General features: G+C 36.9%; 1 protein-coding gene across 8 annotated transcripts in view; it reads left to right on the top strand.

Moving 5' to 3' along the window:
• The window catches only part of TBC1D1 (TBC1 domain family member 1), a 98,971-nt gene that overhangs the window by 42,192 nt on the left and 41,627 nt on the right, over positions 1–15,152 (top strand). For all 8 annotated transcript variants that reach the window (XM_053940714.1, XM_053940718.1, XM_053940715.1 and 5 more), the window contains 6 exons: positions 6,123–6,656; positions 8,679–8,768; positions 9,787–9,891; positions 10,513–10,645; positions 12,062–12,153; positions 13,735–13,845. In XM_053940714.1, coding sequence (XP_053796689.1) covers positions 6,123–6,656; positions 8,679–8,768; positions 9,787–9,891; positions 10,513–10,645; positions 12,062–12,153; positions 13,735–13,845 — 1,065 coding nt within the window. The remainder of the gene's footprint in view (positions 1–6,122; positions 6,657–8,678; positions 8,769–9,786; positions 9,892–10,512; positions 10,646–12,061; positions 12,154–13,734; positions 13,846–15,152) is intronic.

Here is a 15,152-nt window from a genome sequence, read left to right as displayed (position 1 = left end):
GACTTGTCTCTCTATGCACCTGCCAATCTGAAGTACTTAGGGAGCTGTTGGTAAGAATGTCTCTTTAGTTCTACCCCTCGTGCATTTGCTATGCACAGAAAAACTGACAGGAGCTTGCAAGGACAGTCATCAGCCAGGGACTGGAAGAGCTCTGAACTTTGTTGTTCCCTGAATTAAATCTGGGTTTGAAAGTGGTTTTGAGGGAGGGCTAAAAATCAAATAAAATCTGTTTATTAAAAGTCAATGGGTAAAAAGGTTTTAAAATAAGAATTAAAGTTAATGACTGGAAAAAGTCAGGGAGGTGTAGGAGACTGTAGACTAGTCTCTAAACAAGACAACAGAAGAAGAAAAAGCCCTGTGAAGACACTTGAGATAAGACCTGAATATAAAAAGCCTTTCACTGAAATAGAAATGAACTGCAACGTTTATAACTCTTTTCTACCTTGAATTTCTGCTGATGTCAGAGAGTAAGAAAATTTTGTCTTGATATTCCTATGTGAAACTTTGCTGTATGCGACCCCCACATCTCATCAAAGTTTGAAGTTGCATCTAACTTGGACATTTGCCTTGCTTTATGTGGGAAAATGTGCCATCAGAGGTCACTTCCAAATTAAGTAATTCTGTGATTTTGGAAGGAGAAATTCTGCACTATCTCAATTTAAAAGAAGAAGAGTATCTGTAAACTGTATTAATTAAAATACTTTTGGTTTAAAAATGCCAATCTTTAAATTCTATGAGTGGAGAAAAGTGTTTGAAAAGTCAGTTGACTACTACTGCGGGTTAAGGAGAGGTAAGGACAGGAAATGCTGATCTGCATTGATTTCTGGACAGCTATTTTGCCATCAGTGTGCTGAAAACAGACCAGCTGCTTTTTATTACATATCAAACTACTGAAATAAAAACTTTTATGCAGTCTTTTAAAAAATGCAAGTAAATACTGTGCTGCTTTACCTTTTATGTGTTGTATATGTTTAAAAAATATTTTAATTTCTTCATTCTACTACTTTTACAAATATTCCATGATTGTAAATAACTTACAGGTGACAAAAATATTGCTGTCATTGTCCTGATACAACTAGATAGCTTCTCCCATAAATAGCTGTGCACCCTATCTTTTCTGTAGCAATATTCTCTACTGAAATCAAGAAGGAAAGATACTAACAGCAAACAGTATTAGACTTCTTGACATATTTTATTGAGCCTGCTCTATTGATCAGGAAAAAAGCAAGTAAAAGCACTTAAAAATAATTCAGATGTCCTCTCTTGCTTGCGTAAGCTAGAAAAATACAATCAAAACATCTATTTGTTTCAAGAGTTTCGTGGAAGATTTTCAAGGCTTTGTTCTAGCTGGGGTGGTGTGAGACCTTCTGCACTTCAGCCTAAGAATCTGACCCTAATGCTTTTCAGTCTCCAGCAATTTCTGGAGTCTGTTGCATAAGACCAGTTCCTGTCAGCGCAGGTCTGGCTTAGGTTAAACAAAACCCCCTATGTCCTTGAAATCGTTAAGCTGGTGCTTGAACCTTATGCAGAGACTGGTAGGTATAAACAGGTAGATTTGTACTGCAGGTATAAACACTGCATAGCATCTAGAATAATAAATTATCCCACTTTTTTCTTTTTTCACCTAGTCCTCCTAGCTGATGTGTTAGCAGTTCTTTTTCTGTGGCACATTTTGCTTTTTTAGCTACTATGTATAAAAGAAACAAATCTTTTTTTTTTTTTTTAGTCTGGTCTTACTTACCAAAAGTCAGCTGTTGCATTCAGCTGTTACTGGACTCTTTTCATTAAAATAGTTTCTAACTCTTTCTTACATCTACTGACGGGATAAAGACCTTGACCTCTTACATGCTTGTATGTAAACTTGCTAGTTTCAAGGGGTAAAAATGCAACTGCAATTTATATGAGGGAGAAGAGCTGTTCTTTGTTCTTCAGATGCAGCAAACCCATGCATACTTAAAAATTACTGCCTTTTGTCATTATTTGGTGCATGGCATAGAAGCTGTAGAAGCTATTTGTCTTGGAACTGAGTAACATGCACTAGGAAGTCCTAGGTGTTGGTTTGTATTTTGCTTGAATACCCACAAGCCAAGTCACAAGAATACTCAGCAAGTCAGTTCCCTGCTTTGTCTCTGCAAAGTAAACATTCTCATTATAGCAGAAATAATGTGGTCCACTTTAAAAAAACCCACAAGTCCAGTGTTATTTTTAATGGTTATAGATACGTGATCTTTTTCTGTATCTAATTCAGACACTCTAAACACAAAACTTTCCCTAGTACATTTCATTTGTGTCTTCTGTTCAGCAGGCTTGTTTGGCCTGAAGTGATAAGAAGGTAATGCTCTGTGTTTGGTAAAGGTTCATTGTTGTTTACACTGATACATAGTTTTGTGGGTTTAGGGAAATAATTTTAGGTCAGCAGCAGTGGCTTTTCTGATTACAGAAGTAATCTTTATCCACTAATTATATATTTATATTAAGAAACAAGTCAGAAAACACTTAAGAATAGAAGTATGCTAGAAAAGAGGACTTGCATGGCAGGAAGAAATCCTAACTGTGTGCAACAGTCTTCTCCCACTGTCTTAGCAAGTTCAGATTAGTAGGCACAATTTCCAACAGGTATGTATAAAAGCAGTTGGTATCTATATCACCAAGGTGACATAGGGTGGCCCCTCAGGAGGTCATCTAGTTCAGCCCCCTGTTCAAAGCAGGGTCACCTAGAGCAGGCTGCTCAGCCCATGTCCAGTCAGAGTTTGCATATCCACAAGATTGGAGACTCTGCAATCTCTCTGGGCAGCCTATGCCAGCTTGTGACCCCTTTGCAATTAAACAAAAAAGATATTTTTCCGATGTTCAGAAAGAGCGCACAACCTTTAAAAGACTTCAAGCAACATTAACTTAATTCAGGAGCAATTTCATACTTGCTGCTTTTTGATGCAGATTGAAGAGTCATGAAACCTGATTCTGTTTACATCCTAATTAATTTTTGGAGGTTTGCAAGAGATGTGGTTACTGATCACCCACTGGCATGCTGCTTAATCTGGAAATGTTCCAGCTGTGGTTAATAAACATTTGCCAAGATAGAGCCTATGTCTTTATCCTAATAACCTGAAATAATTATATGTATTTTTAACTACTGTTTACTTTGTTTACTAAGCATCCAGGTCTGTTTACTTGGAGAGCCAGTGTCAGAGGATACAGAGGACAGGTGGATTGTTCATTTTTCATACTTGCATAAAAAGTCTGGAGTGGTACAGGTAGATAAAAAGAGCACAAATCTTGATCAGGCAAAGAGCAGTTCCAGGGAAATAAGTATTTTGGATTTTTTTTTTTTCATTCATCATGGATCTTATCTTTACTAATAAACATATAAATTTTATATGTTTACTACATATAAATTTTATATGTTTACTAATAAACATATAAATGTTTAACATACATAAGCATCACAGAAAAGTGAGGTGATGATCTGCTGCTTCTGCTGCTGCTACATCAATTGCCTAATCATAAGTAATAAAATTTTATTAGCAGGCTGAAAATTTTTTTAGGTCTGTAAGTGAGAACAGAAGAGTCTGTGTTTTTTAGTTAGTATAGCACGGAAGCCAGCTGTTACTTATCAATGACATGATTCAAGCCCTAGCATGTGTGAAAATAAATAAATAAATGCTCCCCTTGATTTTTCATCAACATGCCTGCTTGGTCTCCTCAGACACAAAGTTTATTAACTACTGCAAAGTCCTTCTGTGTGATGTAGTGTCTTTCCCTAAGCACTGTCTATATATAAAATATAGCCACTGTTGAATAGCTATTTTGTCAATGTCCAAGGTGTTTGTTAACAAAAATCACTGAAGAAGTTAAATTCAGTAACTGCATATGTCTGCTGGATCCCTAATGCCTTGTCAGGGCTTTAGCTCTGCTGTAACCCTTGCAGCATCTGCACTGCTGGAAACTGTCCTTATAGTCAGGGATGTGTGTGTAGCTGGGGGAGCTTTAGTGTGGTTCAGATAGTGGTCCTCTTTTGAGAGCTGATGTTCCTGGCTTTACCAAAGTAAGCAGAGTTCAGAAAATGCCTCAGTCCTTTGCTGCTGCCTCTGCAGCCTCAGCAAAAGTGGAGGTGGGATTGCTGGTCTCTGCATGTATCCTGGGCAGCTCAGTAGTAAAATTGCCTATGGCTGGTGAGTCCAGACACTCCCAAAGAGTAAAACATGTTTATTAAAAATTGCTAAAGCAGTTGCACCTTCAAATGTGCATAGAATGAAGTTTATGTTTTACTATAATTCTGATATGTTATGCCACTCAGAATTGTTTCTTTGAAGAAGTGTTGAGTAAATAAAACTGAGGAAGACCTTAAGCTCACTGTAGAGCAAATGCATATTGTTTGAGGTACTAAAGATTTGTTATACCCTTAATGTTGTTCTTGCGTTTGATTAAGAAGTTCGGCACAAACCTGCCTGAGCCCAAGGCTTTCTGACTGGTTTGTGACATATCAGAGAATGGACTTAAAAATTCCTGACCCTGCTTTTCTTGCCTATTCTTCCCTGTTGTCTTTGCTGAATGATTAGCATGCCTTGCGCTGAAGGGTGAAGTAATGCTTCCTGAGTTCCTATTCTGTAATGTGTTACTTACTGTTTTAAATCCACTAGCTACATGTCTGTGAATATCTATCTATCTATCTATCTATCTATCTATCTATCTATCTATCTATCTACCTACCTACCTACCTACCTACCTACCCACCTACTGCCTATCTATCCATATCTTTATCTTTGTTTCCTTGTCTAGAAAAGGAATCCTTTTGAGGTCTTTATGAACACCCAGAATATTCATTCAATTTTCACGGTTCAGATTTTTTTCCCTCAAAGTCCTTTGCTGTTTCCTCAGTTAGTTTATGCACATTGCTGCATTATGATTAAGTAATAGATAGCCACAAAAATGTCTGAAAAAAAACCAGAGGCCGGGTCTCCAAGTTATTCTCTAGGTTTAGGGATGCCTTTTCTCATAGGGGAGGTGGTTCTTCTGGGCTGCTATTTCAGTCTGCTGCTCCCAGACTTCTTTCTGTACTATCTGCAACCAAATACTTGTAAGTAAAGAGAATTCCAGTTGTAGCTTGATAGTGGACACTTGTTTTGTCAGGAAATTAACACACTTTGCATGGATTTTTCTCAAAGTAACTTTGGTAAATGAAAGTGGCAGAATTAGCAGTTGTAATCATAGATGGTGGCCTCACATTTTTCGTTACTGCAGGAGCAGCACAGACTGCAGAAGAACCTTAATCTCCTAGGTCAGTCAAAGCAGTGTGATGTAACCATGCATTGGCCTCACAGCAGCTTAGCAGAGAGCATATGCATATCACTACCATCTAACCATATCAGCAACTGAGACCGTTTACTGTCACTCAGAATGTGTCACATGGCAGTTTGGGTTCTAATTACAACGTCTGTCATCTCTAGCAGACTGCTTTCTCATACAGATGCCCTGCAAGTCATACTGTATGTGAGGTAATATTATTTAAGAGTGTCATCTAGGATAGTAGAATAAAAATGAACGTCTAAAATAGTGAATATAATTATTTTAGAATACAGCATTTACATTTTTTTTTAAATCCCACCAAACTGCCATAACAATGTAATATGCTATTATTTAGGGGAAAGCAAATTTGCAAGAGACTCATTAACCTACATGACATGAGTGTTTGAGTAAGAGAATGGAGTGAAAAATAACAGATTAAATAACTTTACCAATTATTTAGTCCATGTCTTCTTGTATGCTTTTTGAAGTACTTCTGTCTTTCATTTCGAGTTGGAATTTGTCACGTTATAAAGGTTGCTTCAGTGGCAAAAGTTTTACTGAAGATGAAGAGCATTTCAAGCGACAAAGTTCTTTTGACAAAGTGTTAATGGTGGTGAACTCCTGGCAAGGCAACAAATGAGAAAATCCTCTTCTCTGTGTTTAACTGCTATAATGTGTCTCTTGAATTAATGCAAGATCACTTCAACTGGTCTTTTATTTTTGAAACTAAATCAAAGTATCCTTCCAGGAAAATCACAACAAGGAGCCTCATAATTTTGCAGTTTATTTGTCATAAAGTACCAGATGCTAATGTGTATTTTTTCCCCCTCTTGTAGGTGCCTGAGATTATAAGCTCTATTCGACAAGCTGGAAAAATTGCCCGTCAAGAGGAGTTCCAGAATAATCTCTCAGATGTTGAAGACCCTTTTGCCAAAAAGTTTGAGGTGCTCTTTTGTGGACGGGTAACAGTAGCACATAAAAATGCACCTCCAGCACTCATAGATGAATGCATTGAGAAATTTAATCGTGCAAGTTGTACAAAAAATTCAAATTCCAACTCATCATCCCAACAACATGAAACTGCCAATAACTTTGGAGGTTTCTCTTTCAGCAGCAAATTGCGGTCTGTATTCCAGCCCTTGGTCAATGAACAGGAGGAAAAAAGGCCAATTAGGAAATCTTTTTCTCAACCTGGACTTCGTTCGTTTGCTTTTAAGAAGGATTTCCAAGAGGGAAGCCTTAGGAGTAACAGCTTTGTCAGGTCTTTTGAAGAAGATGCAATTTCACTGAACCTAAAAAGTCAACTCATCTATGGACACAGTGTTGTGCAGCCAACTGACATTGCAGAAAACCGGACTATGTTGTTTACGGTAAAGCAAGCTTTGCAGCTTCTGGTGGCGTTTTCACATCTTGGAGTTTGGAGTGGCAGACACCAAAGCAGATGTTCTGACAGATGGCAGTTACTTTTTTGATAATTTAATTGCAATTACCAGAGCTTAACTTAAACTTGCCTGTTTCTCTGGAGAGCATTACTTGTTAGTGCAAATTGGTTTACATATTCTAAATAAGTTTATATTAAATAGTTTAAAACAGTACTTCCCAAAACCTTGGACTTCTAAAGAAAGCTTTTAGAAAGTTACTGCAAGTTAGTAGATAGTTGTGCAGTTGCAGAATGGTATGTATACATACACTAACTAGTAACAGCAGAAATAAATTTCCAGGGGAACGAATTATCTGTAACTAGAGCAGAAGGAGCAAACCATGACTGAGAGCTAGTAGACTTTGTCCCATGATAAGCAGTGTAATTGATGAAGGTGCTCCTGCTGCCAACATGTTTGTGAAATGATGGAGTAGTAGTGTAATAGCTTCCTATGCTACTCCACTCGTGCCTCCACTCCTGCCCTGCTTTGTTATGGCTAGCTATGCCCTTGCCTTGACAGGTGAGCAGCAAAACTATTTTCTAAGAACCAAGAAGCAAGTAAGGAATGTGATATTTGCTCCTCTTACAATCCTCATGATACATAAGCTAAGTAACATATTTTACTTAGCTTTTGTCTTCTGAGCATGATACAAACCTGGAGCTGATACTGCAAAGACTGACTCTCTTAAGGTCATCTTGGATTCATCAGCTGCTGTTGGAGCGGGGCATTCATAATGCCAGTAATGGAGTGGCGTGTGTGCAATTATAGCAGGTTTTTTAAAATAGGGAAAGAGAATCCTTAAGGAGGATTGCCACTGTGTTATATCTGTAAAAAGTAGCATGCAGAAAATGTTGTAGTCAGCTATACCTGAATTAAAGCTGTTTGGTTGTGGCAGGCTGACATCAAATAGTGAGTGCAAGAAGGTGGAAAGATGTTTCTTCCCTAGTAAAAGAAAGCCATGTTTACCTTCTTCCCCTGAGCACGTATTTCACATAGAAAATATAGGTACACTTTGTAATAATAATGCCTAATTTTAAATAAATCATGATTCCGTTATTGATACATGGCACATATTTTAGAAATAGATTATACTTGGGCTGGGTAGGTCCAGATCCTCTTACCCCAGTGAGTGCATTTTAATTTATATTAAATAGATGCAACAGTTCTCAAGGACATCTGCAGCTTCAGTCTGTATATAATGCCAGTCACCTGCTGGCAGCCGCATTTCTGAATTGTGAGGTGTTGCTGGCCTGGCTTTGTGTCTTGGGTTGCTTTTTGCCTGGGAAAATATTGTTTAGTATGCACAGCTGTATTCTTTTCCTATTCAACCAGTCTAAATTCAGCTGAATATAAGGAAGTGAAGTAACTCTAGTTTGTGCCTTAAGTATCCACAGGCAGCAGCTGTTGGCAGAGCTGAGTTTGTTTGATGGCAGAGCTGAGTTTGTTGGTTACCTGTCCTCCGTGTTCAGCAGATTCTGAGTTAGGGAATGCAGGCAGCATGCTTGGGTCTCATCAGTTTGTGTGTGGCTGCATATGGAATGCTTACAAGTAGCTTAGTATCCAGAGGGAAAATGGTTGGCATATTCTCAGTTAGTTGCTTAGATTTTGCCCAGGACTGAAGCAAAGGTTGGTTGATGCATGAGGTGTGAAAAATATTCAGATTAATTATCTGGCAGCTCTCCTCACTTGATTCAAACAGTCCTGATTTTCATATCTTCTTCCTGAAGAACTGCTTTCCTACACAGTTTCTTAGGATTTGGGGGAGGAGGAGGGGGCATTTTTAGATTTTTCTCCTGGCTGTATATTGAGGGTGAGGGTTTCAGAATTCTTTCTGGTAGTAATACGCTAATTGGTATAAATATACAGGTAGAAAAAAATGGAGATCTATATTCAGGAAGCATTTTTATAGTGGGACAAAAGGAAGTGTAATGTTACTTTACAGCATCTTGCAATTTATTTTGTTCTTTTTAGATTGGCCAGTCTGAAGTTTACCTTATCAGTCCTGACACAAAAAAAGTTGCAATTGAGAAAAGCTTTAAAGAAATATCCTTTTGTTCTCAGGTAAGATTGTAATGTATTCTTTTTCTCTTTTTTTTATTGTTTAAATATTCTCTATTTGTGAATGCTCATGTAATCCTCTTTCCTTGCACTCCGCATGGATTCTCTCAACAGCAGTTTCAGTGATTGCTATTGAAAAGCTGCTAATTAATCAGTAATTTTATGAGACCATCATTCTTTTTTCATGCTTTGCATTGCGATTTCTGAGATAGACTCACTTCTGTGTGCAGTGGATGAATAATATTAGCTAGAAGGAACACACTGGTCAGGAGCACAATCTTGTTTGAGATTGCAATGAGCATGATTCACCGTTGTGCAAATCGTGGGATCTCTGAGCCATATTTTTCAAGAAGTGAGAATGAAAGGAGAAAAATTATATGTAAGAGTTATCTGAAAAATACTTTAAAAATATGTTTTTTTAAAGAATATAAGTTGCATGTGTTTAAACGAGGACAGTTCTCTGCCATGCAGAGGTAGTATATGTGATGCATTGTAGGCAGGCATGTGTCAGAGACTCCTCATTCACTATTAATCCCTGTTCCTTGTGCCACAGAGTTTGCTTCTCTCTCCTTCTCCCTGAGGTTTGTTTGTTTGGTTGGTTGGTTTTGTTTTTTTGCTTTTTGGGTTTTTTTTGTAGATTTTGTTTTCCATAAATTATTTTATTTTTAATTTGATGATAATAGCTTTCATCACTAAAAATACGGGCACATATTCTGAAAATTTCAGAGTAAAATACATTTTGAATAGAATTTGTTAATCTTTGGGTCTGCTATATGGGTTTTTTATACTTCATCCATTAAAAACAAAACAATGTCTGACTTAATTGAAATTCAAAAGATTCATGAAGTATTAAATTCTGTAACAGGACAGAATTTTAATGGCCAGATGTCTTTAATGTAGCTGTAACAGAGATAAGTGACCTATATGTAATGCTATTTTTTTCTTTTCTTCTTGAAAGAAATACAGGTACAAAACATTGAAAGTAGGTATGACTGTTTCATTGCTGTTGTTTCTTTGCTAGGGAATTAGACATGTGGATCACTTTGGGTTCATCTGCAGAGAGTCTTCAGAAAATGGAGGCTTCCACTTTGTTTGCTATGTGTTTCAGTGTACAGATGAAGCACTGGTAAGTGAAAGAGAATAACAGCCAGGTAGAATGTTAGGCCCTGAAACTCTTCTATTGCTCTATGCTCTGTATTTTGCTGAATGTTCTCAAATCCTATTCCACTCAGAAATACAAGTATTTCAAAAATGTAGCTAATATAGTAGTCTGCAAGAGACCTTTTCATTTGTTTTGAGGGCAGAAGTTAAAATCCTCTTTAAAATCCACTAAATCTTCATTTCACAAACTAAGTTAGACCTTATGCCTTTTTTGGGGGGAGAGTTTTCTCTTAGGGCACCTGTTCTGAAAATCAGGACTACGCTCCTGTGCTCTAAGTAAGACCAGTGCATCAAAACTGCAGTAAGCTTTTTGATCATAGACAAGAAAGGGGTTGGAGATAGAGGGTAGGATCTTTCATTAGACCACAGTAATAAAATTGGGTGGTCTGAAAGAGACACGAGTTCATGATGAGTTTTATTGTGCTTGTGTGTTTGTGCACAGAACCGACATATGCACAGCTTGTCTTTTTAATCATAAGCACGTTCCCAAGCAAGGGGCAGTAACATTCTAAAAGACTGTTGTGTTTGTGTTAAGGAAAACAGTGGAAGAGTGAAAATCTCTTCTTTTGCATGCTGTTCTTTTCAGGTTGATGAAATCATGATGACATTGAAACAGGCTTTCACCGTGGCTGCTGTGCAACAAACTTCCAAGGCACAGCCCCAGCTCTGTGAAGGGTGTCCTATGCAAAGTTTGCATAAACTCTGTGAAAAGATAGAAGGTGATGTTTAAAGAATTTTCTGGTTGAATATTTTTTCTGGCAGTTTCATTGGAGGGGATAGTATGTAAAATCCTAAGGAAAATAATGTTTAAAAAGAGCTTGGGACTTGGGGTGGAAAGTTGAGAGCCAGTACTTTTATTTAGAGGACTGAGGTGTCAGGTTTTCTGTAAAGTAATAAGAATTTTCTAACAAGAGTTAAGCTCCTTTATTGTGTTTTAGTTGAAAACTGTTTGCAAGTGTAAACATTAGTGAGTTGCAGCTTGTTTGGCTCTTTTAGCCCTATAAATGCAGAAGACTGTAGATATGGAACCTCTGAAGGATAGGTGCTGCAAGAGCTGTGGCCTGCTGTCCTATTGAGTCCTTAGAAACTGGCATTATGCTATCACTAAGCAGGAACTGAACAGTATGCTTTCAACATGTGTGTTTGTGGTGTTGATCTCTGCTCTTTCATGAAAATGCAGAAATTAGAATTGTAGTTGTCACCCAGGAACAGATGTTCAAGTCATAAAAAAACTCTTTACATTTCAGCAAATTTCACTGTTAGATTTTGTTCATTTAAATGATGTTTGGGGTGAATAAAGGGCAGCAGCAGCTTGTCAGATCACGTGGCAGTGGCTTGTTGGACTAAAATCTGCCTAGTGTTAATTTGATGAAACTGGAGAACTTCCAAAACTACTTTCACTCTATTTTGACTTTCAGCTAGCTGTGATTTTTGGGAAGTTTTTAAAAGGCAAATGTTCCTTAATGCCTTCAATCATGCCATCTTGTTAATTGTATCATCTGCTTCAGAAGGAGATATTCCAGGATCAGAAACCGAAGTGCACAATACTGTTGATGGTTTGCTGGTTTTCCACAGAAAATAGAGGAAAGGAATTTAATCCAGGATGAGAACAGAAAAAATAATCTGAATGAAAGGGTAGTCTGCTTTAGACTGTCAATAAATGTTTTCATCAAAAGGCAAAGTAAGACTTTCACGAACAAGGAATAAATTTACTCATTTTCAGAGGGACCCACAGCATAGAAATTTGAGAAAATGAAAGGGAATTCTGTTTATACCATAAACAATATCCAAGCAGCACTGCATAAAACACCAACAAAACAGTTTGCTAAAATGCAGTAGATTGTGGGTTTATTTTATCTTGTGTGATAATGGAATCTTCAGCTAAGAGTATAATCCTGGTCTGTGCTCAGTAAATCTCCTCATTGCAGAGTTCATGTCCCTCATTTTAAAGACATGAGTTTAGTAGTAGCTTTAAATTAACCTAGAGTTCTTACTAATGTCCTCTTATGAAATCATGGAATGGGCCAGCTCAAATAATTGACAAGCTTTGACTTAAATTGTGAGCATATTTATGTGATTGATTAATTCTGAAAAATTTAACCCTGTAATTTGTTAATTTTTGTTCCTCTTGGTAGGGTTGCACCCTTCTAAGACTAAACTGGAACTACAAAAGCATCTAACCACACTAAATAACCAGGAACAGGCCTCTGTTTTTGAAGAGGTTCAGGTAAGCTTTGTTTCCTACAAGATTTTAAAGCAGTTGGTGTTTTTTGCTAACATCTGCGTAAAACACAGAAGTTATTTTCATTTTTTGTGAATCATTCATTATTTTTACTTAATAGACTGTTTGCCAGCTTGTGCTTTTATTTCAGTTATTTTTCTAGAGCTGTTAAAAACTTACCTTTTGATGAAAATTACTGTTTTACTCATTTTCATTCCCCTAATACTCCTTGCTTTCCATGGAGATGTTGCCTTCTCACTGAGTAAAACTAAACACATTTTTTATGGGTGAAGGCAATAACTTGTACTGTGAGGGTATTCAAACTGTTACTTGGACCAAAACAAATTTCTGTAACATTCCCAGATGAGAAAATTTCATGCCTAAAATTTATCCTAGATCTTAATTCTTGTCAAACTAACTAAAGAAGTTAAACTTCCTATCTTCTTAATTAAATCTATTTTAGGACAGAGGAAAGCATAGCTATATTTAAAACAGATGATGTGCATTGTCAGAAATGTCACTGGGATTGAAACACTGCTGAAGATTAAGAAATGTCAGACTTTTTAAAAAGTAATATTTCCTTCCTCTTTGAGTCATTTCAGTCTCTTTGTGTGTTTCCACATGGTAGTTTATCGCTCAATACCAAATTTGGAAGTTACTCTGTGGAAGCAATTCCATGAGCTAAGTGATTTCTTAGCATAGGGCAGCTAGCAGCTCTGTTGCCTTTTAGTGTTCTGCACACAGTCTAAAGCTTCCAGTAGTCACAGGAAACTGTTAATTGCTTCTGGTGAGGGTCTGCAAACCATTAACTTGGTAAAACTAAGGGTAAAGTACAAATCTGCCCATTTCTCTCAGCTAACTTTTTTGGTTGGACAGCCTGGAATGTTGCATTCTTGCAGATCCATGTATTGTTACCATGATTTGCATTTTTAGGTAACTGTCTTCCTATGGTACTTTTATTAATCTAATGTGCTACCTTGGCATTAATGCATACTGTATCCTCTGCATTGTATCAATAGGCTTAAGGCAGCATATGTTTTTCAAAAGTTAAGTTTCTGGATTAAATTCTTTAATAAATTGTTTTAAAATCTTCTCTTATAATAATTGAGATCAAAATAAAGTGCAGCGCAGATAAATAGGTTCATCTTGTGCACTAATTTATAAAAAACCTATGTCATTTCCCAAAAACTAAATGTCCAGTTCGAAGGATTTCTAGGAGAAGTGTTGTGAATCCTATCTCTAGGACAGTACTACAAACTCAGAACTACATTGTTTCAGTTTTCTTTATATTGAAAGAAAATTGGCAACAATATTTTTAAAGCCTTTATTTGCTTGTGGCAGTTTGATATTTGTACAGATGTCCTCTATCTTAGATGTAAATTCTGTCATGTATGAAGTGAAGTCAAGAGTTTTTGTGGCTGTATTGGTGCTTTGCCTGGGACACTGGTGTCCTCTGGTGGACTGGAGTAGTATCATTAACTTGTTCCTACATTGATTTATTACAGTGACAAATGAAAATCTTTGCAAAGATTTGCAAACTGTTACACAAATGTGTAATTCCTGTGCTTGTTGTGTTTTCAATTACAGAAATTAAGACCACGAAATGAACAGAAAGAGAATGAGCTGGTTATCTCTCTTTTGAGAAACATGTATGAAGAAAAACAGAAGGACCATGTTCATGTTGGAGAAGCAAAACAGGTAAGTGATCATTCAATTTTAGTTCATGTAAGGAGAAGCCAGGAAAAATTTTTCCATTTGAATTTTGTATCTTTCCAACAGCAAATTTCCATCACTTACAATTTGAAACTTCAATGTATAAGCAGTGGTGAATACTGGGTTTGCTTATGGTTCCTAAACTATTGTCATGTGCCAAAACAGATATCTCCAGTTCTGAGGTCCCTGGTACAGTCTGATTTCAGGCCTAGGAGACAGAGGTGCAAACAAGGCAGACTACTAAATCATTTATTTGTTCTCACTGTAATGAAAATTCAGTATATGTGAGAGAATTTATAATGAATTTGTGATTGCTCTCCGCTGATCTGTGGCATTTGCCATTTTGCTGTCACTGTTGAGTCAGTGGAATGACAACACATTGGATTTGGTCATTGGTAAAACCTTTTACTCAGGACTGAAAGTTATTTCTTGTGTGCAAACAACCATTTGAAGTGGCCTTCCACTAAGATGAGGAGGATTGCTGCAGAAACAGCAGCAGAGACTCTTATCCATGTCCAAAGAGATGAGCTACCTTTTATTCTCTATCAGGTTCCATCAGTGCTGTTTAACTGGCTATTTATACAGCACAGTTAAACATTTTTCCAAAGGAGTTAGTGATTTTGGATTGTGAGCCTTGGTTTGTGAGTAGCTACCTTGAGACAAATCAAGGAGGTTAGTATTTAAAAAAGGATTCCATCCATTCTCTGGAAACTTTCAGTTCCAATTATTTAGACCCTTTTAAAAGTCTTGACTGTCCCTCTACTGTTGGCTGGTAATTCCACTGTGATGATTGCGGTCAGCCATTTGTCATATAAACTAGCAAATTAATATATGGAGAATAATTAGACCTGTGAAGAAATTAGGAAAGTAGCAGCAAATCTTCCTTTACTGTATTTTCACTTTGTTAATCTCTTCTCCTCTTATGGCTTACTAGCTAGTTATTGATTTCCCTGAGTAAACAGAAAGAAAAATGCACATTTCACTCTCTGATTTATTGTCTTGGGCATTTCACCTGAAATATGCTTTTAAGAAAAAAGCATTTCCATTGTGGGATAAGAGGAGGAAACATTGCCTGAGGTCCTCTGTCATCATACCTGAAATATTTTTATTTGGTGTAATGCTAGCTGCTGGTCAGTCACAAAAAGCTTGGAAATAGGGATATACAAAATGAGATAAGATCTTAGTATGTCTTCAATAATTTGAAAATTTATAAGCCTTCCTGCAATCTGTTTGCTCAGTTCCTGAAACCAAATTGGTTAATATGACACTTACAAAGATGCCAGTGTTCTAAG

Source organism: Vidua chalybeata, chromosome 4, assembly GCF_026979565.1.
Source record: "Vidua chalybeata isolate OUT-0048 chromosome 4, bVidCha1 merged haplotype, whole genome shotgun sequence".
Lineage (NCBI taxonomy): Eukaryota > Metazoa > Chordata > Aves > Passeriformes > Viduidae > Vidua > Vidua chalybeata.
This window is presented reverse-complemented; position numbering and strand designations above follow the sequence as displayed.